The 25,090-nt window shown below is 34.7% G+C and overlaps 1 protein-coding gene across 2 annotated transcripts in view; it reads right to left on the minus strand.

The window, feature by feature from the left end:
* Window positions 1–1,798: 1,798 nt before the first annotated feature.
* The window catches only part of LOC145667013 (uncharacterized), a 110,503-nt gene continuing 87,211 nt past the window's right edge, over window positions 1,799–25,090 (minus strand). The window contains exons 2-6 of one of the 2 annotated variants that reach the window (XM_081734698.1): window positions 20,581–20,810; window positions 16,237–16,381; window positions 12,521–12,664; window positions 7,754–7,879; window positions 1,799–3,098 (exon numbers count right to left, since the gene is read on the minus strand). In XM_081734698.1, coding sequence (XP_081590824.1) covers window positions 2,968–3,098; window positions 7,754–7,879; window positions 12,521–12,664; window positions 16,237–16,381; window positions 20,581–20,810 — 776 coding nt within the window. In that variant the 3' untranslated portion in view covers window positions 1,799–2,967. Of the gene's footprint in view, window positions 3,099–7,753; window positions 7,880–12,520; window positions 12,665–16,236; window positions 16,382–20,580; window positions 20,811–25,090 lie in introns of those variants that run through there. The other variant, XM_081734699.1, reaches the window with a different exon arrangement.

Genomic DNA, 25,090 nt, shown 5'->3' on the forward strand with positions numbered 1-25,090 from the left:
ATAGAATGTCACTTGTTTTACCTCCTTATTCTTTCTCGTTTCAGAGTAATGGAGCAATTCATGGCATCCAGTGCTGACGTCCGGTTGAAACAGCAGACTGTCATTGAATTTCTGCTTGCGGAAGGTTTGCGTTAAGGAACATTCACCGCCGGCGACGAGTCGTGGATATACCATTACGATCCGGAAACGAAGTCAGTCGATGGAATATCGCCACACGTCCTCTCCTCCGGCAAAAAATTCAGAGTTGTCCCATCTGTTGGCAAAGTGTTGTTGATATTCTGCCTCATCTTTCCTATAATCTGGATCTTGCGCCTTGTGACTTTTGGCTTTTCCCCAAACTTAAGGATCACCTTAAAGGCCAACGCTACAGTTGTGACGCGAAGATGGAAGCAGCAGTTCGCCACTGGTGTCACCAGCAGCCACTACAATTCTTCGTCGACGGCATGAAAAATCTTGTTTTGCGTTGGCGCAAGTGTGTTGCCCGTAATGGGGACTATGTTGAAAAATAATGCCACCATTTTGTAGCTGACATTGCAAGCTTTCCACTGATACCTGTATCGGTACTATCTGTCAAACACAAATAAAGGTATCACCTTGGAGGCATTGCTTCCTGAATCACCCTCGTATATTGTATTTAATATTAATATGCATATTAATACGAAATTATTGCATGAATACAGTATTCAGTTCCCAACCCTGTCATCGTTGGCAATTCCAACATTATACTACAACCCCGACTGCCAAGAAAAACCAACTGTTCATTTAAATTTACCATTATACTGGAAGATATGTCATTCGTCTCGCTAATACAGCTAAATCTAATAAAAGTGTTTTAAAATATGTAGAGCTATTATGAGTTATAATTAATTACGAGAATGATTTAGAAAGAAATGCCTTCAAAGTGATACCTTTATTTGTGTACGCTTGCAATGTCAGCTACAAATAGTGTTATCATTTTTCAACATAGTCCTCATTATGGGCAACACATTTGCACCAATGCGAAACAAGGTTTCTCATGCCATCGGCGAAATATTTTGCTGGCTGCTAGGGACACTATTGCCGAACTGCTGCTTCCATCTCTGCGTCACAACTGTAGTGTTGGCCCTTAAGGCGATCCTTAAGTTTGGGAAAGAGCCAAAAGACGCAGGGCGCAAGATCCAGATTATAGACAGGATGAGGCAGAATGTCAACAACACTTTGCCATGGCGGAGGAGAGGACGTGTGGCGGTACTTCATCGACTGAAGCATCGTTTCCGAGTTGTAATGGTATATCCACGACTCGTCGCCGGCGATGAATGTTCCTGGGTGTAAACGTTCCGTAGTCAGAAATTCAATGACAATCCGTTGTTTCAACTGGACGTCGCCACTGGATGCTATGGATTGCTTCATTACTACGGAACGAGGTAAGATAGGAATGTGAAACAAGTGACATTCTGTAGCTTAAATACCAATGCATTAATGGTAAACAGTTCAGAATGTTCGCAATACTATTGGCCAAGGTAGTGGGCTTGGAGGCATTACTCTCTGAATCACCCTCGTATTGGATATATTTACATACGTTCTATATCTCCGCCTGCGGAGGTTGATGGTGAAAGATGAACACCAAAATTAACTTTTATTAGACTACATGGGTGAGCGTGGTGAGAAAAAAACTTGTTTTGATTTCCTTGGTGAGAAGATAACTTGTTTTGATCTGCTTAACGTTAACTGAAATGAACCATAGTTATTTTATTTTAGGGGATCGAGGGTTGGTCGTATTATGAATAAATATTTAGCACATCTTATGAATAATTAGATAATAAATAAAAACAACTTTTTCACACTTAAAAGTAATATCACCCACTCACTTGATGTTTATTTCCACTTAGGCACAAAAATGCAATTTGTTTTAAATTAAATATGTGACATTTTCTTTGTTAACAATTCCTGCATGAAGAATTATTGCAACGTGCTTTCAAAGCGTGCAACGGATTTGCGCACAAATCTAGATTGTAGATAGTTATCATACACATAGACATATTTTAATCCAACCTCACCATTTTCATAAGTTAGCATATACGAATTTTCTATAAATGTCGAAGAGATGAAAAGTTGAAAATACAATGGGATCTGATCGCAAATAAGGATTGGAGCTAAATATAACAAACATTAAGTTCTTGTCCAATACCTGAAGAGCTTTAGTCTGTTCTGGCCCACATTTTCATTCTACGTCATGGAGGTTGATTAGGAGTGGACATCAGCAGGAATCGAAACCGATATCACGTTCACTGGAGAACAGCATGCTAACAATTCGATTAGTTGAAACTTCCATTGTTTCTTCAATTATATGCCAAAAAGCACGTAAATAAAGATATTTCTTACGTATTCGAGTCTTGTAACAAGGTGATCCTTTAGTATTTCAGTCTGGAAATGTCATTAAATAGTTTAGTAAGATAATGAAGCCTCATACCGCTTTACGCAAATCAGTACACAATGTGTCTGTCCACTTCTTGGGCCTCATTCCGTAGCGGTTTACGTCAGCGCAACGTCAAATTTGCGTTTTAGTTTGCGCTTGTGGGCATACAATTGCCAGTAGCGGTTACAATTACTTGCTGCATTATTCGCGTTGCGTTCTAGTCCGCAAATTTTACGAACACTGTTACGGAATTGAGGTCCCTTACTATGTAAAACATACAAAACAGGAAAAAGTGTGCGCAAATCCGTGACGACTCTTTTAAGAATAATTAAAACGTTACACAACCCACTATATACATATTTCCTGCTCCATGTAACAAGAAGTTACACGGTAAGGTCAATTCGTCTTCTGCTTTCAACAGCAATAAAAATTAACCCACTTCTAAAAATTGTTGTATGTACTTGATAGTCCCAAGCGTTCTTCATATAATCACTTCAATGCCTCGTTGTAGAGGCGAGGTTTTTGAGCGTTTGTTGTACTCTGATTACAGTGTCCTTCATTTTGCGAGGTCATCATACAAAGCTGAGCAGGTCAAGGTCACGATCAGCCAACAGGAGTTTGTCAATCATGTGAACAACGCCATTGGACGCTGCGATGTCTGCTTTCAGAACACGGGATAAGCCGTTCACTGTCGAAAGACGCTCTGCGAATAGAAATTAATTACAAATGAATACCTCACATATTCAATTAGAAAATAATAATCACAAACAAGTATCTCCTATGTATAGATTTTTTTAAAGATGAAGCATTAATTCTTTGAAATAAAACGAGAGTAATGAAATGTTAGGGGAAGGCGTTGTACCTGCGAACACTTTTAGAGTTTTCAGCACTTTTCCCCCAATTTTTGTCGTATATTTGAAGTGCCATCTCTTTGCTATCAGGTAGGATGATTTTTAAACGTGTTACATAATTACAGTAGCTCTTATAAGATATAATAACATATCCGTTTTGTTCACAGGTACATTATGGTCGTGTACCATTGAACAGAACCTCTTGTACCTCTGAACAAAGTGATAATTACAACGTTTCTGCGGCAACAATATAAAAAGAAGCCATAAATATTAATAGTTATAAATTGCAATAAAAAGTTAGCTATAAAAAGTTCCCCAGAATTGAAATTTATTAATTTAATTCAAAATGGAAGAGAAGTTCTAACAAAAACTTGTGAACAATAAAGTTGAGCATAAACAACTCTTAACATAACCTTACTCTACAATCTTAGTAATTTCATAAATGTCAAATGCCTTTCCAGGGTTGTTTAGATACCATGTATGTACCGCTTGCTATGGTCCAAACACAGTTTTGTCTAATGGCTGTAACTTGCTTGAAGTATGTGGAGGCAGTGTCACCATTATTATCCCAACTTCTCATGCCCTTTCAATTGCTTGCAAACGAAGACGATATTTACGGTTCAAGGACATCCAGAATTCGTTGATATTTTGTTGGCTTTGTATGACTGATAAAATGGTCTAAAAACTGAGGAGAGCAGTTTTCATTTGTCCAACCACTAAGATTTGCCACTCCAATTGTCTCACTTGATGCCCTCTTTAGCTTAAAATGATTGAGATTTACCCTGGGAAAAATCAACATAGCTGGTACGTGGTTACCGAAGGCATTTACTCCCGCTATCATTGTCACTGTTTTTCCACGTTCAGCTGAAGTTGCTGCGCAGACTTCTTTCATTCCTTTAGGGGTTACAATACTTCTGGATTCCTGAACTCTTGATAAGTCTGTTTCGGTCTACATTATATTTTCGATCTGTTGGGATTGGTGCGTAACTACAATGAATCCCTCTTAAAGTTTCGAAGAAGCAGCTTACGTTTTCATGATTAAAGCTTGCGGATCGTACAAGACTAGTTGCTTCTGGATAGCTCAATGAAAGTTCCTGTTTGTCTCTTTTCAGAAACAAGCGCATCCACTCCTCACCTGCAATTACGTTCAGATCCCACTGACTTCTGTCATTCTTCCTCTTAGTAACGGCAAAATTGTAAGCTAATTCTCCTGCATTTTTTTTTTCTCAAACCATCTTTGCATGTCTCCAGATCCTCTGCAAGTTCTCTCTCTTCACTCTCAGAAAATACCCTCTTTGTATCGTATCTAACACTGTATGAAAAAAGTTTCGAAGAACCAGACCTTAAGTACATTATCACATGTTTATGAAGAGCAACTAACTTTACTTTGTAGATCCTGCACGTTTCACGAAGAGAGATTCGTCTTTTCGGAGACGCAGTTACGGCAGCAACAGCTGTATTCATAGCTTCAGAATCAATGGACTCTCTTTTTCCCCCCAGTCTTACTTCTCGGCATTTTGCCTGACACACATGTAGAAACAAGCGAATACTTAGAAACTACTTAAAATTATAATTAATAACTTCATAACCTAACCTAACCCATATAAAATATTTCAAATTGTTTTAACTACTTACATCGTGTACCTTTAAACAGTATTATTTATCGTTCAAAGGTACACGATGCATTAATGTTCATAGGTACAAGAGGGTCACCATTACGAAGAAAGTTCTCCATTAGCTTAAATATTGAACAGAAGTTAAAACGAAAAATATTACTCTATTCACCAATGATTCTTCCCCAAGTTTGGACAAATAAATATCACAAGTCGCGAAAACCCAAGAGCACAAAACTCTAGAGGTAACTACAAAAAATCTTCGTTTTTGGGGTGAAAAAAGTAAAAGTAACATTTCTCGGCACAACACTCAGTAAACAACAGCCAATCGCGTTTGTAGTGACCTTTTCCATTTACTCTTCCAAAAGAATTTTAATCACTGCACCTAGATAGCTCTGAATTTGAGAAAATTACAGGTGTTCAAAGGTACAACGCCTTCCCCTATAATTAGAACTTAATACAGTCTAGAGTTAGAAAGTAAGAAGATGAAAGAATTGACGCTAACGCCTGCGAAGGTCTTTGGCCTGTCAGATGACACAAATTGAGTGTGGGAACATCGTCTCTACTGTAAGTGGGTGCATAGTTCACACATCAACTCCAGAGCAAAAACCAATTTCCTCAGCCCAATATCTCATTATCTTTTTTAACTGTGAAGTAGCTACTTAGCCATTGGAAAACATCACTTACATGAATTCAAAAGGAATGAAAATATTCACTTATATAACTCAAAAGAAATGAAGTATTAGTTATGTAGCACCCACCTTTGGTATGCTTATGTATGAGCCAAAGAGAGTGCAATTGAAAGGAGACTTCGACCGGGATGCTGTCTCGCCTACGTTATTTCATATCTATCTAGAAGAGATAGTGAAAAAGAGCCTCCAAATTGAAGACGACATTTCAGTAGGAGGTACAATGATTAGGTGTGTACGGTTTGCGAATGATATGGCGCTTGATGCGGAATCTGAAGAGAAAATCAGTCAGATGTTAGAAAACTTGAAGAAAGGTTCTGAAGAATATGGGATGAAAATAAATGTTAGAAGAACAAAAGCCAGGGCGATTGGAACTAACCAGTCAGTTTCAAATATAGAAATAGGAGAGGAGAAAATAGAACAGGTGACTAGTTTTTCGATACCTGTGTAGTACTATTAATGATGATAAGAAATGCGAACGTGAAATAAAAGCAAGGGTAGGAATGGCGAAAGAAGCCTTTAGGAGAAATAAATTACTATTTTGTGGGATGTTGAATAAAGAGTTGAGAAAAAGACTCATAAAATGCTTCGTGTGGAGTGTTGTACTGTATGGGGCGGAAACATGGATATTGCGCAAAACGACTGGAAGCTTTCGAAATATGGTAGAAATGTCTGATAGTTGACGAAGCCAAGTAGATAGTTGACGAAACTGTTACAGATCAATAATTTTTTTCAATAAACATATTGTTTTGCTCAGTGAGTAGTTTAAATCAGATTTAACTTTAGGTGCTTTCATAAAATTGATAAGTAACTAAATTTTTCATATTTAATTAATTGCTATGTATGATATCCCTACTAGAGCCCTTTGTTTCCTTTGTCTTGAGAATGTTGTCAGCGAAAATTCAATGTTTATGTTTTCTGAACATGACTACAGAATATACAGGGGATTAACAAAATATGGAAACACATGAAAATTGCACATTACTTTTATTAATAGTGAGTAGAACCACGCAGAACGGCCTGCAGTCGACGGGGAATGGAGAAATACAAATCCCGTATGGTTGTCAACGGGATGTTGTACCATTCTTCCGCCAAAGAAACTGCAAGTTGTTGTAGAGACGGCGTTGTTGTAGTACTCACATCTTGGTCTTCAAAACTGACCACAAGGTCTCAATGATATTGAGGTCTGGCGATTGTGGAGACCATAACAGATGTGACATTTCATCTTCGTGCTGGACGATGTGAGCTGTATGAACAGGGGCTCTGTCATCTTGAAATACGGCATTACCATCTGGAAAGAAAGTTTGCACCATGGGATACAGCTGGTCACTCAAAATTGTTACGTAGTCCTTGACAGTGACATGTCTATGGAGAATGATGATGGGTCCAGCAGAATACCGGGACATGGCGGCCCAAATCACCACTGAACCACCGCCTCTTCATTCTTGGTAGCAGACAGTTTGTATTGTACGCTTGTGCTGCGTTCTTCACATGTAAACTCGGCCAGCAGTTGGAAACAAAGTAAAGGAAGACTCATCCGACCAGATGACAGTCTTCTACTGCTCCATTTTCTAGTTTTTATGGGCGTTGCACCGCAGCAGCATGGTCAACAGTCACGAGTAATTTGAGAATTGGAAATCTGCTATAAATACTCTGGTTGTGGAGATCTCTTCTGACTGTTTTGACGCTAACCGGGTTTATAAGTACTGTATTCAGCTCAGCTGTGACTTTTGACGCCATAATGATCTGTTTGGTCACAATCCTACCCAATGTGCGTCTGTCTCTGTCACGCAACACACACTTGCGTCCACGCTGGTGCTTCGCTAATGCGGTTGATACACTACACATTTCCGCTACTTTCGTAACGGAAGTTCCCCCATACTCGCACCCAAAATTTTCCCTCTTTGAAACTTTGTCAGCTCAGACATGATACACGATAACCTGCACGGACCGAACGGTAAACTGTAACTGGCCCATCTGCTCGATTAGCTAGGTTGTAAATCATAGAATCTGCCGGTGACCACAGGGACACCTACAATTCAGGCGGAAATCATGCTTGAAATGGCTACCTCTTTTATACCAGATGTTTCCATATTTTTGTCCATTCCCTGTGTGTAAGAACAAAGTGAGTACAATAATATAGTGATTATTTTGATCATGATATAGAATGGTCTAATGATTGGCATTAGATGAGTCAATACTTACTCGTGAAACCATCTGAAGTGACGCCGCATTGAACCTCAGCGCTTGGTAATAATGTTTCCAGAAACTGTCCATCGAGAAGACCTGCACTGAAGTAAGTTCCTTTAACGATATGATACCTTAAGGTTTCTGCAAAAGGACAAAGCTTTGTAAATTGCAAATCTGATCATGAGTTGTAAATGAATAGGAATACATTTAAAAGTTGTTTATTATTATTATTATCTTTCAAGTTATAAATCAAATTACCATCTTTCTGTTTAAAATATTTAATTAAGATTTAGAAAAGTGATGGCCAAATGGCAGTTGCGGGCTGAATCAAGCCCTTGAATAAAAATTTGGATTTGATCTTTTTTACAATTCAACTCCATGCGTAACAGAAAGGGTATCTGTATCTGAATCGAGGCTTGACTTAAATATTTTATTTAACTTTTTGGTTACCATTCTCTAGGTAAAACTGTTGGTACCGGACCGTTTTTTTTTTTTTTTTTTTTTTTTTTTTTTTTTTTTTTTTTTTAAATATTCCCCAGCAATACTTTTAAATGTTCGTAGCTCAACTCCTAATTGGTCTTGCCTAGACATATGAAATAAGAAGCAAGATACGTAGAATAGAACAAAAATTCATAGTAAGAAATTCCCCACAATTGGGATTCGAAAAATAAAAAAATAAGAAATAATAAAGTGCTTACCTGTTTCCTCAGAGAACAAATAGAAACCAGAACCTTTCTCAAAAGTGCAAAATCAACAATAAATAATAGATACGTCACACACGTGACAAACAGTGACTTTTTATTTCAAAATAAAAAACAGGAAAACATTTACTGAGCAAATGTGGCAAAATGTATTCAATATGTCACTTTGGAAAATACGGAAGGCTTAAACAAAAATAAACAGTTTTCAAAACAAGGGCTATAGCTTCCGTAAATTTAAACTTCTAAACTGAAAATGAAAGTATTTTTATCTTCGATGAAGTGACTATAAAAACCTTTGACAATTTCCCAAAATCATCATTCGATCAATCTTCCACTCCGGCATTTACCTAAGTGGTGTGACGAGTCAGTGTGGTAGTGTGTGTGAACAGCAGCTATGGACATTTATGGATTATAAGTACACTTTGCATTTATTCTCTGTTGTCAGGGTATGGTGACATGAATATTTTTTACAGTCTTACCTAGATACGAGTAGAAGAACCCTGCGTCTTCTAAGATCACAACAGTGGTCCTCAGCCTAATTGGCAATGCAGTATCCATTGCGTTAATTTTGTAAATCTTTGATGTAGGTTATGGCGGATATGTAGCTTTGTTAGAGTCTGTCTATTCCATTTGTGCCCTCGGAAACTATGCGAACTATACTTCGGCCCAACCCCCGCTGCCCTCTGACGGAGGAAACCCTCCCTTTGCTTATGGAAAAGAAGTGAATGACCTCAGCTGTGTTGCCAATTTGTCATTCAGTCGTTTGGTCTTGACGAGTGAAGATCGTAGGCTACTTAGAGTGGATAATAAGGCAGAGCATAGCGAAGTCCCTGAAATGATTCATTGTAGCAACGCTTTCGCATCTAACAATTGAAGGTGTCGGTCGCAGCAACTTATCCCTCCTCTTTCGAGGGAGGTATGGGAAATCACATATCGACAGTAGCGCCGGCAGGGGCACAGCTGAGATAGACAGGCTCTAATAAAGCTTTAGTGGTGTTTGTTTTTGTAAATTACTACGTTATCATTTCAAGATATGCAATCAACATGCTATACTACCCACAACAATAATTAAATATTTTTAACATGTTTTAATAGAATGTATGTTCTTAAATTATTATGTTGATGTTAATTTGTCTATTTATTTTCAATTTGCCTATCCCTAAAGTATAGTTCTTATTTTCTCCTGGCCTGCAGCACATTATAAATTTGCCATCACTGATTTAAATGGTTAATTTTAACATGATGGCAGTGATATTCATACACGACCAATATAAGACACTCAAATTATCATTTATTATTTTAATAAGCATTTAGAGTCAATTGTCTTTTACATAAACTGATTATATTTGGGCTTTTATTCCATTCTTTGCTCACTTGAAATTTGATTATTACAAATTACAGCCTGTTAGATATGATTATTATTATTATTATTATTATTTTCATTATGTGCTCTCCTACCTCACTTTTTCTTTCATCATAGTTTGGATGAAACTTTTGTAAAAGACGATCAAATATTAAGAATATGTTTAAACGTTAGTTGGATGAATTCTGTAAGACAATATATGATCTTATCATGCTTAAAACAAATAACTTTATATTGAAATAACACAAACTAGGATTTTTTAATTTTTTTTTTTTTTTATTTATTCGCTGGGTCGAGTGGAAAACGAATGAGAGGGTGTTAGAAATGGTGGGGGAGAAAAGAACAATTTTAGATATTATTGAGAAGAAGAAGGGGAACTGGTTGGGACATTGGCTAACAACTAACTATATCATCAGGGACGTGCTCGAGAGTATGGTGGAAGGAAAGAGAGGGAGAAGGCAAAGGAGACTACAATTAATTAACGATATCAAAACAGAGAAATCGTACATGAAGAAGAAGAGGTTAGCAGAAGACTGTGGACCATGGAAGCTTCTCAGTTGCGGCAAGTGACCTGCCAATAATGGCAGAATACCTATGATGGTGATGATATATAAATATTATTCTTTTTCATGTTAAATAAGCTTTGTTTTATATATACCTACTCCATGAGGCGAGTACTTTCTAGGTATTGTTGAAAGCAACTACTACTCTAAAGTACAATTTGATTTTTCCTTTTGGAAAATAGATTACAGCAATAATAATAGAGTGCCTTTAATTTTATTAAACGACAAATGTCACATACTACAGAGCCCATGGTTCATACACACCCTGATCGTTCCCATCAGAAGGCAAAATTTGATACTTTTGGTCAATACCCCCACCTCTGCACTCTGATAGCTCTTGAAGGAAACGTGTTGTTCTTTAAAATTTTAATATGAATTTTTAGTTATTTAAAAGTTGCAACCATTTTTCCTCGACTTTCAGCATAAATTTGAATGATGCACTTCGTAACCTACCCTTGTGGACGGCCCTGCCTATTGTAAACAGGATAAAAGTTACTGGTCTAGGTTTCTATGGTATTGTTCGTTATTAAATTCCTTTGTGATGCCGTGCATGCTACTAAGAATAAAAATGTGTTATAGAACACTGTATTTACCAATAATGACTGTTGTACCTACTGACTTTTCAAGTACTATATTTTTACTAGTTAATACTATAATGGCATTTGAAACGCGCGCACGGCATACAAATCATAATTAGCTAACGGTAATTACTAATTGACACAATGGGATGCATATCTATTAATTGTAAATAAAAATTCTCGTACCTTAAAACATCCAAAAGACGTACATCAGCATATAGGTTCAAGGCACACAAGTTCGACGGATCTAAAGAACTTTATACATCATGTCTTTTGTATAGCAGTAAATTTTCATCAGATACGCCGGGGAAGAAACGGAGAGTGTCTCGAAACTGTAAGAGGATTTTATGAGTTTGATATTGCGTATGAGGTGCGAGAACTTTTATTAAAAGTTAGTTAATGGTAAGTTCACCGGAAGAACGACTGGCCGCTATTTCTCAGGGAAACGTTTGATTCTGAATATGTCGGGGTAAAAAAAAGAAAAAAAAAAGAAAGAAAAAGAAAATGTTCATGGATAGAGGTAATAGGTTTTGGTTGATTCTCTGCTGTGAGCGTGCAGATCCATTTTATGAATTTTTCCCACCTTCTGACCTATTGATGACACTTTCAACGGAACTACCAACTTGAAGACCTTTTCTTTTGCTCTGTTAAATTCTTGTTTTCAATATACTGGACGTCTAGATCAAATACTGGTTATGAGAATACTATATATACTTTATTCAACTAAATACAACACGAAACGGCACATAACGGTTCCAAACTAGATTTGAATTTTACAAACTATATCATGATATCTAATAGACGAACCTTTCGGGGAAGTAATACTCCCGGAAGTTTTTTTTTTTTCGCTACCCTGGCCAACTGTCGGATGTGACGTATTATCATGTGGGTCAAGGTAGAATAAAATGAGCTCTGCGGGGCTTCTAACCCTCTTCGCTCGTTCAGCTATGTTTCGTAACGTAAGTAAATTATTTTCATCTTATTTTAATGGAAACAAAATGTTATGAAAATTTTAAAAAATAAAAGAAACTTTGATTGGGCCGGGTTTGAACCAACGCCAAAACTGACTTTCATTACTAGTGTGCTTACTAGCATGATCGGCTACGTGGGGCGACAGCAGCTTGTGGTTGCTTCCTCCTATATGTTTGATACATGGCGAGAAACGGATAACGCCAATCAATCAGAACGATGTATTTAGTTGCTTCCGGGAGTATTACTTCTCCGAAGGAGTCGTTCTAATAGGAAGTGCCATGTGGGTGTAGTTAAATTTACATCAACTTAGAGCATATCATCATCATGATATCTAGTTCATAATGAAGACACAAGATGGTGCAGATTCCAGAAAATGGCGTTCTCTTGTGGCAAAACATTGAACTAAATGACAAATATGATGAGAAAGATTTACCGTACAAAATTTGTTGATGATTACTCAAATATATATATATATATATAGGGGAAGTTTAGTAACGTCAAATGCGAAATTAGATCATGTGGTTATTTTCTACTGAAAATCGCTCTATACGTAAGCATCTTACAAATGCTGTCATAATTAGCTAGTAAATGTAATAGAATTTTACCTTCTATGGTCGAGTTTACGTTAGAATCAACCTCATTGGTTCCCAGTTTCCTTGCTCCATCATTGCTCACTACAAACACAGTGTATGGCCCAGCACCGTCTAAGGCATCCAGAAGATCAGCTCCCAGGAGAGCTTCTGTAAACACTGAAAACACATAATAAACACATTCATTCATTCATTTGTTTGTTTCATCTTTTTAGTCATACATATTGCACAATTACGTGCGTATGAATAAGACTCGTCAAAGGCACAAATATATAAAATACGTAGTAATGACAAATACATATCTATTGAATTAAACTACTATGCTACATCTACGACGTAAAAGCAGTACAAAACAATATATATTTCCAAAACTATCAATAGACAAATTCACTTACATATCTAAAAATTCATTTACAGAATAAAAGCAGTGCTGCAACAGATATGTTTTCATTAACCTCTTGAACTCTCCTTTTTGTTCTGTCCTTCGAATATACCGAGGAAGTTTATTGTACAATATGGTACCCATAAAGATTGGATTCCTTTCATATAACTTAGTGCAATGCTGTTTGCTGGGGATTTTATCCTTACGCCTGGCATCATATTTATGTGTTGATGGTGTGTTAAATAAGTCAATGTTGTTTTTGACAAAGAGCAGCAGTCGATATATGTAAAGAGAGGGTAAAGGCAAAATTTTAAATTCCTTAAATATTGGCCTACATGTGTCGTTTATTTTGGTCCCTGCTATAGTTCTTAAAAGCCTTTTTTGAGTTACAAACAACATACTACTTTTTCGAGAATTTCCCCAGATTATGCAATATGTAAGTAAAGACTGAAAGAGCCCGAAATATAAGTTACGAATCGTGTCTAGTTGTAAAACATGTTTGATTGATTTTAATGCATAGAGTATTTTATTGAGTTTTTGGGCCAGTGAAAGTATGAAAGTTTCTCAGGAGAGATTGTGATTTAGCCAGAGTCCCAAAAATTTGGTTGAGTTTGAGTACATGATTTTATGATTATTTAACATTATATCAATTTCTACGCACTGCTTATTTTGAATGTGATGGAAATTTAGAGCTGTAGATTTGTTTATGTTTAATTTCAGAAATAATACGTACTTTTCTTATTATTTTTAGTCACAGTGGTTTAGCTGCTGTAACACGTGAAATAACATTACACAAGCAATAAATAGAGCTTTCCTGCTTCCAGGAAATAAAGAGAATAAATTTGCTATATACGAGAATTATTCCTTAAGAGCCTCACATACTAAAAATAATACAAAATTTACTGTTTTTCCTTTGCTTGTTTATTCATAAGTGAAAGGAGATAATGAAATGCAACTTACCACAATCATAAATAATGTTATTCTACAACAGAAAATATAAACCTGAAGAATTTTCAGTGTTGCTGTTCATAGAAATTACAGTGTTGCCAGAGTAACGATTCCCCCAAAACCTAAATTAAGACAGTGAATAGAGGAACAAACTCAACTGCATTTGATTACGTATCATGTTGTTTTGGTATGCTCTACTTTACAAATAACATTATTATTTAATTTTAATAACGGTGTGTTAAAACTATTTTGTTTATTACAAACTAAATACAACTATTATTAGGAAAGTAGTTCAGAGGATACCAAAACAACATGATACGTAATCAAATGCAGTTTGAGTTCCTTCCTCTAGTCGCTGCCTTAACTTAGATTTTGGGAAAACTGTTATTCTGGGAACACTGTAATTTCTATGAATATTAATACTGAAAATTCTTCAAATTCACATTTTCTGTTGAAAAACAAGCAAAAGGAAACTGGTAAATTTTGTATTATTTTTAGTATGTCAGGCTTTTAATTTCATTTACTCCTTCATCTAATACACTGAAAATTTCTGCAACCAAAATTCTAATTTACGATGCAAAATAAAAATTAAATCATAAGAAAATAAGAAAAAGAAAGATCGAATTCAGAATAAAAGAGAAAAACATTCATCAAATCTATCTCAAATTGACTGACGTCACGATATAGTTCTTGTACGCTAGTGTCATCTCTGTGAGACAAAAGCATTAAATACTTGGATTCTGTGCCTTACTCCCCAACTAGGCCTATATATTGTTTATCTGGGATTATCTATGCATAAACCCCGTGACACGATCTGAAAATAATTTGATGGAATATGTAGCACGTATCTTTTGATATATGGGCATCAAGTTTCGTCATTCAATGCTTTCTTGATTACTTTCTGTTAAGTCTAGTGGTCCTACGTATGGTTCATATAGACAAATGGAGAAGGGGAAAACTCAGAGACCAATGCTTAAGATTCTACGTAACAGATAGAACAAAAGAGACATTAAGAGACAGTCCAACCAATTAATTATTCCATTTCAAATGAAGGAAAGTTTATTTCATTTACTGGGAAAGTGATGACACTGGAATATATAGGGTGTTGTGCTCAAAAGGCCAAACCATCGCCGGTTCTGCCATATGTGCAACATGTGCATTTGCACGGGGGCGATAAAATTTGTCGTAACTATATTATTTAAAATAAATATTTCTTGTTGAAAACAGACGATGGTAGTTAAAGTTACTGAGCTGACGTTCTATTTGAATACTACATTAAATCATGTTCAGATTTCATTAATTTAAGGTCACATGGACAATGTTAAAAGGTCAAACAAATTCCTAGTCTTGTCTTTGACACAAACAAGTTCCTTATCATTGAAGGTGGAAACATTTTTTAATTTTTTTTTTAACAGATGTAGAAGGAAAATCAAGAAATAAAGATAAGAGAGCTAGTTGAACTGGAATTGTATACTGTTATATTGAGATTGAAGCTCGATATTGAATTCTATAAAAAGAATCACCATCTTTCCTCTGCAGTTGTGTTTGCTTCGTCTTTCACTAACATAATAGTTTATTATTTAAAGAAAAAAAGCACACACAACGAGATTGTATTTGTAGTGTTTAGTGCTTTCTGAGTGTGACTGCACTTTCCGTCCCCTTCGTTGTTCATGATAAGGTAGTATACTTAAAATTGGAGCTTTTAAGATTTGTTCTTTCAGGAAAAAGGGGCAGCGCCAGATGATGCCATTGCACGGGGCGGCAAATTGCCTAGGGCAGGCCTTGATCATGGGATAGCATTATACTGCTTTGTTGAGGAAGTTAAGACATGATTTGAAGATCAAGTACCGCGAAAAGCTTTCCGAAGAAGTGATTATTCTGACTTCCAAAGAAATGATATAGCTCACATATCCACAATTGCCATGCTACTGTCCATGAATGTAAGTTCGACTCCATGGAATATTGCTGTATTCACTTCATGTTGCACCATTGGCCTATCATATCTTTTCTAATTCGATAAAAGCATTGACTGGAAAGCTATTTAGATTTGATGATATCGTCATTAATGCTACGAATGACTATTTCGGCAACTTTGAGTGTAGCTTTTATGATAGCAAGATTAGAGCACTATACAACCTGTGCTTTGAAAACGGATTATGTTGCAAAATAGTCCGAACATTTACTTTATTTATTTTATTTATTCCTGGATGAATCTGGGACTTACAAGTTACTTAGCTTTCAAGTCTCGAAACCGCTTGTCGAGAGAAGTTCTTTCAAAGCACACTACCACAAAAAAAAAAAAAAAAAAAAAAAAAAAAAAAAAAAAAAACACCAAACTTTCTCATACCTGTACTATAATCAATTCAAAGTTTAACAGACTTCTCTAATGAATGGTACTTACCAGAGAACACGGGGTTTTCTGCTAGAATACTTTTAATTGTTTGGTGTGGGCTCGTAAGCATAAGTTTGTCCATAAAATGTATGACGCCATTTTTAGCCAAGATATCTGGTTGATTGACGCTAACACCGTTAATTGTGATGTCTGGCTGGAAAATAGAAATAAGTCATATGTAATAATACCCTAATTCTGCAGAAAATAATTTAAATTATGTATACATATTTTTTGTTTTATTACTTTTATGTGAAGAAAAAATTTAATCTAATTTCGAGAAACATCTTAGTTTATATATATATATATATATATATATATATATATATATATATATATATATATATATATATATATATATATATATATATATATATATATATATATATATATATATATATATATATATAAGAAAGGAGTCATCAATATTTACATGGAAAATAGGCTTATGTTACGTTCATTAAAAGTTTTTGAGTTCCTGATCAAAAGTTTCACCCAATACAAACTCCAAAATTGACAAGTTCCTTGCTACTGGCTGTTAAGCCTATTGGGATATTTCTCACGAACTTTTACAAACGGCACAGAAAGTTCTACCGCTACCCGTTCCAAAACCATCCCAACTTCATGTTGTCCTCCACGAAATCACATACATCATGAACTTTAACAACCCATATCAAGACAATTATTAGTTTCGGAGCTTTGTGTCCATTGAGACTTTTGATTAAGACTTGAAGAACTAAAATAAATAATATGAAGTTAACCTTTTATTCGTATATTTTCAGAAATCTGTGCATTTTCTGCGATATTTCGTTATTAACCTCACGATTTATTCGGTTATTGACAAGTTTTTCTTTATTATTTAGTTTCGTGTTAGTTGAAACAATAGAATTTTTCACCTGTGATTAGGCCATGATGATGTAATGTACTTACGTAGCAGGATGGAAGTACCAATACAATACATTCAAATATATATATATATATATATATATATATATATATATTCTAATGTAACTTATTTAAATTTACTTTACCAAATTCTAGTAAATTAATTGGTTTTCCTTGCTGTAGAAGAAGTGTTTTTTATAGCATCTTCCCAATTATTTTTATTTACAACTTCTAAACTAACTTGTTAAACTGACACACAATCATAGTCATCCGTCTTGCGAGTAAAATCAGAAAAACACACTGCTGAACAACACTGTACGTATTTAATATAAAAACACATTTACACGTGACGTTTCGATCTTCTAGCCAAGATCCTCCTCAGAAATCTGATCTGATGAGGATCTTGGCTAGAAGATCGAAACGTCACGTGTAAATTTGCTTTTATATTAAATACGTACAGTCTTGTTCAGCAGTGTGTTTTTCTAACTTGTTAAATTAATCGAAATGTAGGATTGTTTTCTTTACTAAATCCAATATCTTTAAGTGTTCGTTGCCCTGTTACACACATGTAATCCGCTGTGGCAAATAAAATGGGAAGCAAATATTATGTAAGATTACGGACTACTTAGGAGAAGTTAAGACAGAGAAAACCTAAGTTTTGTAACGTACAACATAAGTTAATACTTTCTGATTGCTTTTAGCCACTTTCAGATAAACTGACTGCTTAAGTAATTTAATAAAATTTCCAATATTTTTGATTGTTAATTTAGTAGCAAGCAGTAATTTATTTAGCCAATATAATTCATGAAATATAGTGGCTGTGCTTTTGCATTGGAAACCCAAACAACCAAACCAGCAGTGAAATTAAACTGATTTCATTTTCACCTTTGATTAATAACTATTGCATAATTTGGACAGTACGGAATTTAGATATGTAGAGTGGAATTCCTTTAAGTATTTCTGATAATTATTCAATTATCAACATAAGTAGTTAAAGGAAGTCACAGCCTTCTATTTCCATTTCCAGCCTATGCCGGGTACGTGTACAATTAGTAACAATTTCATGCAAATTGGTAAGAATGTCAGTTACTACAATTTGAATATTGAATTCAACAACGAAATATGTCTTCAGTCACCTAACTTAACTTAAAATGAGATTATGAAACAATAAGATCTTGCAAACTTGAAATTTACCGTAGAACATATGTTACAGAAATATGCATTTACAAGTGAAGTTTGCATATTGTTATATTTTGAATCAAAGTTCGCTTTTAAAACTATCTGAAATGACATTGAGATAAAATTACAGTCAGATAAAATTACAGACAGTCAGTTCTTACAGTATTCCAATTACAATTTTATTTTATTTGATGATTTTTCGGATAAAATACTAAACAGTATGGTATTTCCTTTGCTGTAAAAAATAGTCACTTCGATTTCTGATTAACAGCAGCCTATTTTCTTTACAGGAAAAGTGGTTATTTGATTATTTTATATATGCAGAAATATTTATTTTAGCAATTAGAATAACTAATTATTTCTTTGCAAATGTATATGAATTTTAATGTGTGCACGTGTGTAGATTATAATTTGTTAAATATCTCAATTATATTTTAATTCAATGTATGACAGTGTTTTCGGCGAAATATATGTGAAGTAATTGATTCGCTAATTGGCAACTGCAAAAAATATAGCACTTTTGATAAACATAGAGTTTCGTATTTCATGCATTTCAATTTTCTGTACAAGTGGATTATAAATTAATTTTATGGATCTTTAAAATCAACAGCAAAGAAAACGAACGCTTTGTATTGTAACTGAATCATCCCCTCTTTGTAACCTTGAAAATAAATTACATAGACTAGATAATATACGATTAGTGTGTACAACAGACAGTAGAATGTTATCACAGTTTATGGTGACCGTCTAGTTGGTTTATAAGTCAACAGTTCATTAGTTGGTGCACCTTGCAACTTTGAGAATATACACCAATAAAAGCTCGAGCTAGCTTCACGGTAGCTACGTAGTCTACCTAGTCGCATATTCTCAAACATATCTAGCTTCTTTTAAAAGTTTCAAAAGAATTGCGATTTGAGGAAGTAACAATGTGAGAAAAAAAAAAAAAAAAAAAAAAAACAGTGCGTAAATAAAGCAACAAATTCTTCCTGAAGATGGTGGTCAGTCCAACCTCGAAATATCGCAGAAGAAACTACACTATAGAAACTATAGAAACAAATTTCTGAAACTATAGAAACAAAAAACAAATTTCATATTATGTGATATGTGTTCCTTAAGGTTACAAACTAACCACGGCATATATTAATTTTAGCAACTTTGACTTCAACTTAAAACCGAGGCTATATAAGAAGGATCTACTGTTAAAGTGGAATACTCAAGGGTTGTAAGGTTACCTCTTTGACTTTGAGCGTCTTATTTGAACCAAACATGACTTACATCAAACATGACTTACTGCTACTCTTTGATGCCTATAAATTAAACAATAAATCTATTAATACAACTTTTATGTAGGGTGGCCCAAAAGTAGGTGTACACCCATTCATTGATCAAGTATAACATTATAGTTTATAGATTTATTTGCTTCGGCTGTTCCGGGCTTAAGCTATAAATAAAAAGACGTTAGGAACAAATAATAAAGATACATACGTCTACTTGTTTGATAATAAGAAGAAATAATATAAAATACAGTGAGCTGACCACTACGGGACTGTATACCTACTTTTGGGCCACCCTGTATTTTTCGTGATTGTTTCTATATTTGAATTGAGAAAATTCATTCTTATCAATGAGGATCAAGCTATCCTACGTTGTAGCCAGCTTTGTGTTGTTAATAACACAATACTTTTATTTGGTTGTCCTGCAGTTTTGTTTATCAACATTATAGTGTAGCAGAAAATTATGAAGGATAATCCTTATTGTTAAAATTAGGAGATCTAAGCAATACTCAGGTTTGAATCCCAAATATTATTTTCGCAGCTTTCATTTGCGATAGTTTGATCGATTAGTCGATAATTTCAACTATTAAAAAAATACATAAATCGGTATTTGATATATCAATAGTTTCAAAATTTTGCCTATATCTATTTCGATGTGAAAAGTCCTAGTAGATCCAAGGCCGTGCCGTGGAAAATCATCGCCCGGGGCGAGAGTATACGACGACAACCCCATACATATATTCCAAGTAATTTTTCCTTTCTTTTGCCCCTTTTTCTCCCGATTTTTTCATCCCTCCACGGCACGGCCCTGAGTAGATCCATATAGTATACTTGTTTTATGTGGACTAAGAAGAGGTTATTAATAATGAGAAGGGAAATGCAGTTGGTTATCAATAGTTGATTATTTGTTTTTTTGTGTTACCATAAGGTAGGTTCGAGTCCATTTACTCTAACGTAATTAGGTGGGAATCGCTTAACCAGCAACATAAAGGATATGTGAGATATGAAACATACTTACAGGACTCGTCTCATCGTGTTTATAGACGTTGACTCTGAGCAGTCGTCCTCCAGGACTCACAGTGGTTAGTGTTTCGTCGTCTACCATAGCGCTACTAAGCACTCCGAACGGAACTAAATGGTATAGCAGGATGGAACGCAACCGCTCCACATCGGCCACAAGTAGCTCCTTCAAAGTGGAAGGCATCAGCTTAAATCCTGCATCCACAGGCACAAATAACGTGAAGTTGCCTGAAACGCAAACATTTATCACGTGATTATAATTATCTTTTACATATAAATAAGAAAAAATAAAACATATAAACATAAGGAAATAAGGAAGAGAATAATTGGAGTAAATTTCATTTCACTTATCTTAGTATTCACGATTGTTTTATGATTTAGCTATTTATAGCATTATTTCTCAATCTGTGATATCCAAAACTAAGGCTGGGACATATAAGGTCCAAAGGCGCCAAAAATAAAAATGATGGATTGATCCATATAAACTATGTGCTAAGCAAACACAGACCTTCCTACTTGATTTAATACGATTAGTATTTATTAAAACTGTACTTTAAAACCAGCGTTAGTTTTCTGAAAGGAACTGTGATGAGGATGGCAATACATTTTTGCCGAAACGTTCACAGTTGAATTATAAGGTACTCACGCAACAATTTTTATAGAAGGAATTTGGCTATGGGCATTAAATTGGAAATACTCTACAACTACCTCTATAAAAACTGTGGAAGTACCACATGATTCTGAAACTTGGATATTTGGATAGGGCACATACTAGTACCTGACCCGACTACTGTTGGCTTCATAGTTTTGGAGCTATGAACCTTTAAAGTTCGTTTTTTCATGTTTTTGACAGCCCATAGCTCCGAAAGAAAGCATTTGTGCACCCAGATTCGTCTATACTTTTTAAAAATCTTATGTTGGTGTCAGGAATCACCTCACAAACGTTGTCGGTGTTGTTTTGAAACACTATATATATACTAGTTTAACATTCCACGGTTATGCTCTTTTGGTTAAAGGAAATGGATTATGAAAGTGAATGATTGTGTAATTGAATTTTTGGTGCTCTCTTACCGAGATTCGAACCCGGAGTCACGTCCACCAAAGGCACACAGACTAGTCGCTAGACTATCTAGGAGGGCTAGTTGAATTATAATTGGGGTGTCTTTAAGTAGTACAGTTTTAATAAGAACACAGCTCTTCTGATTATTATAAATATTTTTTTACCGCATAATCACCTTATAATAAGTAAGTAAATCTTTTATCATATGTAACAGTTATAATATTTGGATAAGTAACTTTTATGAAAAGCTTGTCTAATTTCACAATTCACTTCATATGTCAACCAGAACTAACTTCCTTATTTTAACAAAACAAGTTTTCAAATCCCGGGGCACTACAAGTTCAACCATATCACAAAATTCAACTAAATATACAGACTATCCATGGCTTTGGATTGATTATTTTAACAAAATAAACACCGAGCAAAGCTTAAAACATATTTTATTTTAAATTATAATAACGGTTTCGGATATCTAACATATCCTTCTTCAAACAATATCAAAAATAAATGAAAATACAGACATTATGTATATTTTCATTTATTTTCGATATTGTCTGAAGAAGGATTTGTTAGATATCCGAAACCGTTATTACAATTTAAAATAAAGTGTGTTTTAAGCTTTGGTCAGTGTTTCTTTTGTTAAATATATTACATTATTAGATTATATTAGATTGATATGAGGTAATGGTTTCTGTCAAATTGTGAACATAATTACATGCTACTACAGATAAAATTGCTAAGTTATCAAATAGTGTACAACAACTTTTACAAGATAACTTTTGAGTAATTCATATTATATTAACTTTCTATCTCTATCTTTTTTATTTTATTTATTTATTTATTTATTTATTTATTAGTTATTGTAAAAAGATTTCATCGGTATATGTAACATCTTTTTGAGAATATTGCTTTTACGTTGAACTATGTGAAACTTGTCTCTTTTTCTATGTATATTATAATTATGTACATCTTTATTAATACAGCATCTTTCACGGTTCATGGTTCAGCTTTATCCGTGCTGCAAATATAAAGTTTCGCAGAATATTCTAACAGGACTCAGCGTTGACTCTTGAGGGAAGCCGTATTTGTAAAACTTTAAAATTTTATCTCCGTAAGCTAAGGAAAGAGTTTTTTCTAACTTACTAATCTATATATGTTATTATTGTTATTGAGTAAGGCTGCCTTTCTGCAAGTCCTGGGACTAATCAGGATTTTTTTTTCAATTTTATATTTGGGCATGGAAATGTTTCTTCCACTTTTGTCGATCTTCAGCCTCCTCTTTTAACTCCCAATATTTTCTCCTATCTTTCAAATAATCGTTCAGCTGTGTTCTTCTTCTTCATATTTCTCGCTTCCCTTCCATCTTTCCTTCTATGACGGTGTGAAGAAGACAATTTCTTCGCAAGATGTGTCCAATCCAATTGGCCTTTCTACGAAGGATGGTGTCTAGAAGTGTCCTCTTCTCTCCTATCCGTTTTAAAACATATTTGTTTGTTGCTCTCTCTGTCCATTTTATCTTCTCCTTCCTCCTCTGACACCACATTTCGAAGGTTTCTAAATATTTCTTCTCTAATTTCCGTAATGTCCTAGTCTCTGAACCATACAGTCCAATGCTTCATATATAGCACTTGACCAACTTCTTCTTAAGTCCAATATTGAGCCTGCTAGTTAAGAGTGATCTTTTGTTGTTGAATGCTTCTTTAGCTATGGCAATTCTTGACCTGATCTCTTAAGTGGAATAAGCGTCTCTCGTCAAAATACTTCCCAGATGATTGAAATTATCGACCTCTTCAAGTTCTCTTTTCTCTACTCTGATTCGTAATGGCGTGTTTTCACGGGATATTCTGATGACTTTCGACTTTTCGATGTTAATTTCCATTCCATACAGTTTTACAGTGTCAACTATTTTGTCAATCATCTCATGTAGTCCACCTTCGGTTTTAGCTGTTATAACCGTATGATTTGCATACCTGATCTTATTAATGATCTGCCCTCCAATCTTGGAATCTTCAATTCGTATTAATGCTTCCTTCATTAAACATTCACTGTAAATGTTGAATAATTGGGGCGACAAACTACATCCTTGTCTGACTCCTCTTCCAATCTCCACACTATTGGTTTCTCCTTCATTCAAGCGCATCTTCACTCGTTGTCCTTTGTACAGGTTCTGAATGAGTCGTCGATCTCTCCAGTTGACTCCGATTTCTTTAAGTATTTTCAGAAGTTTCGTCCAATTGACTCGGTCGAAAACTTTTCGCCACTCGATGAAGCACAAACACAACTACATTAAGAATTCTTTCTGATATAATTCTCATCAATCCAATAGCATCTCTGGTGCCTTTTCCTTTCCGGAATCCAAACTGATCTTCTTCAACCTCTCATCTATCTTACTTATATAAAATTATATAAAATTAAATATAAATGAAAGTCAGTATAGCTGGGACTTCGTACCCTCTTGAACCACCCGACTGATCTCGATCAAATTTTCAACATAGATTAGGTTTGAGCCTGGGATGTTTTTTTTATTATTTCACTTTGACGGTTCAACTTAAGGGATACGGAGGGAAAAGATATTTAAAAATAATCAAAAATTACTAATATTACTGTCGAATCCATAGTTTTCGAAGTCGCCGACATGAACAGTGACACCTCCGATTCCATTTACATCCAAATTAAGCCCTTTATGTCCGAAATGAAACGTATTCTTCATATGAGAAGAACGGGTATTCTGGTTGTTCTTGTATAAAAATTAGTGTATGAGGAAAGTTTTTTCCCTTAGCTTTTTAGCGATAAAATTTCAATTTTTACAGATTTGGCTTCTCTCAAGATCAGATCTTATCATAGGAGTCAAAATTTTGATTCACTCTTAAAGCGTATTGATGCGTCAAGTCTTCTTGCGATAAATTTTATGATCTGTATAAAGCAGGAGATCGATCAATAATATTAATTGAATGAACTGGTTAACTGTCGGCAACAAAGTTTGAAGACTAACATTTTACTTTTAAGAAGTCAGTAACTCTTAAAACAATGCTTTTATATATATATATATATATATATATATATATATATATATATATATATATATATATATATAGTGATTTAGAAGAGGTGAAAATTATCTAAAACTAGTAACGTGTGTATTTCTCTAAGAATGGATCTGAATTTTTATAAGGTAATAGTGGTAAAAATAAATTTAAATACACAAGACAAATAGAAAGAATAGACAAACAATATCATTCTCACTAAGAAAATATTAACACTTGCGGACGAACTGTTTTTCCCAACAGGCGCACTGAAAAATAACGTATGTGGTGTACGTAAAAACGTAGGTTACATGCGTAAATCCTGTAGCTTTTGGACGTACGAGTATATGTACCATCCTGCAACAAACGTACAACTGATCACGTATGTTTTATAATACTTTCCGTATAAGTGTTCAATCTATACG

The sequence above is a fragment of the Thermobia domestica genome, chromosome 12, assembly GCF_964235325.1.
Source record: "Thermobia domestica chromosome 12, izTheDome1.hap1.1, whole genome shotgun sequence".
NCBI lineage: Eukaryota > Metazoa > Arthropoda > Insecta > Zygentoma > Lepismatidae > Thermobia > Thermobia domestica.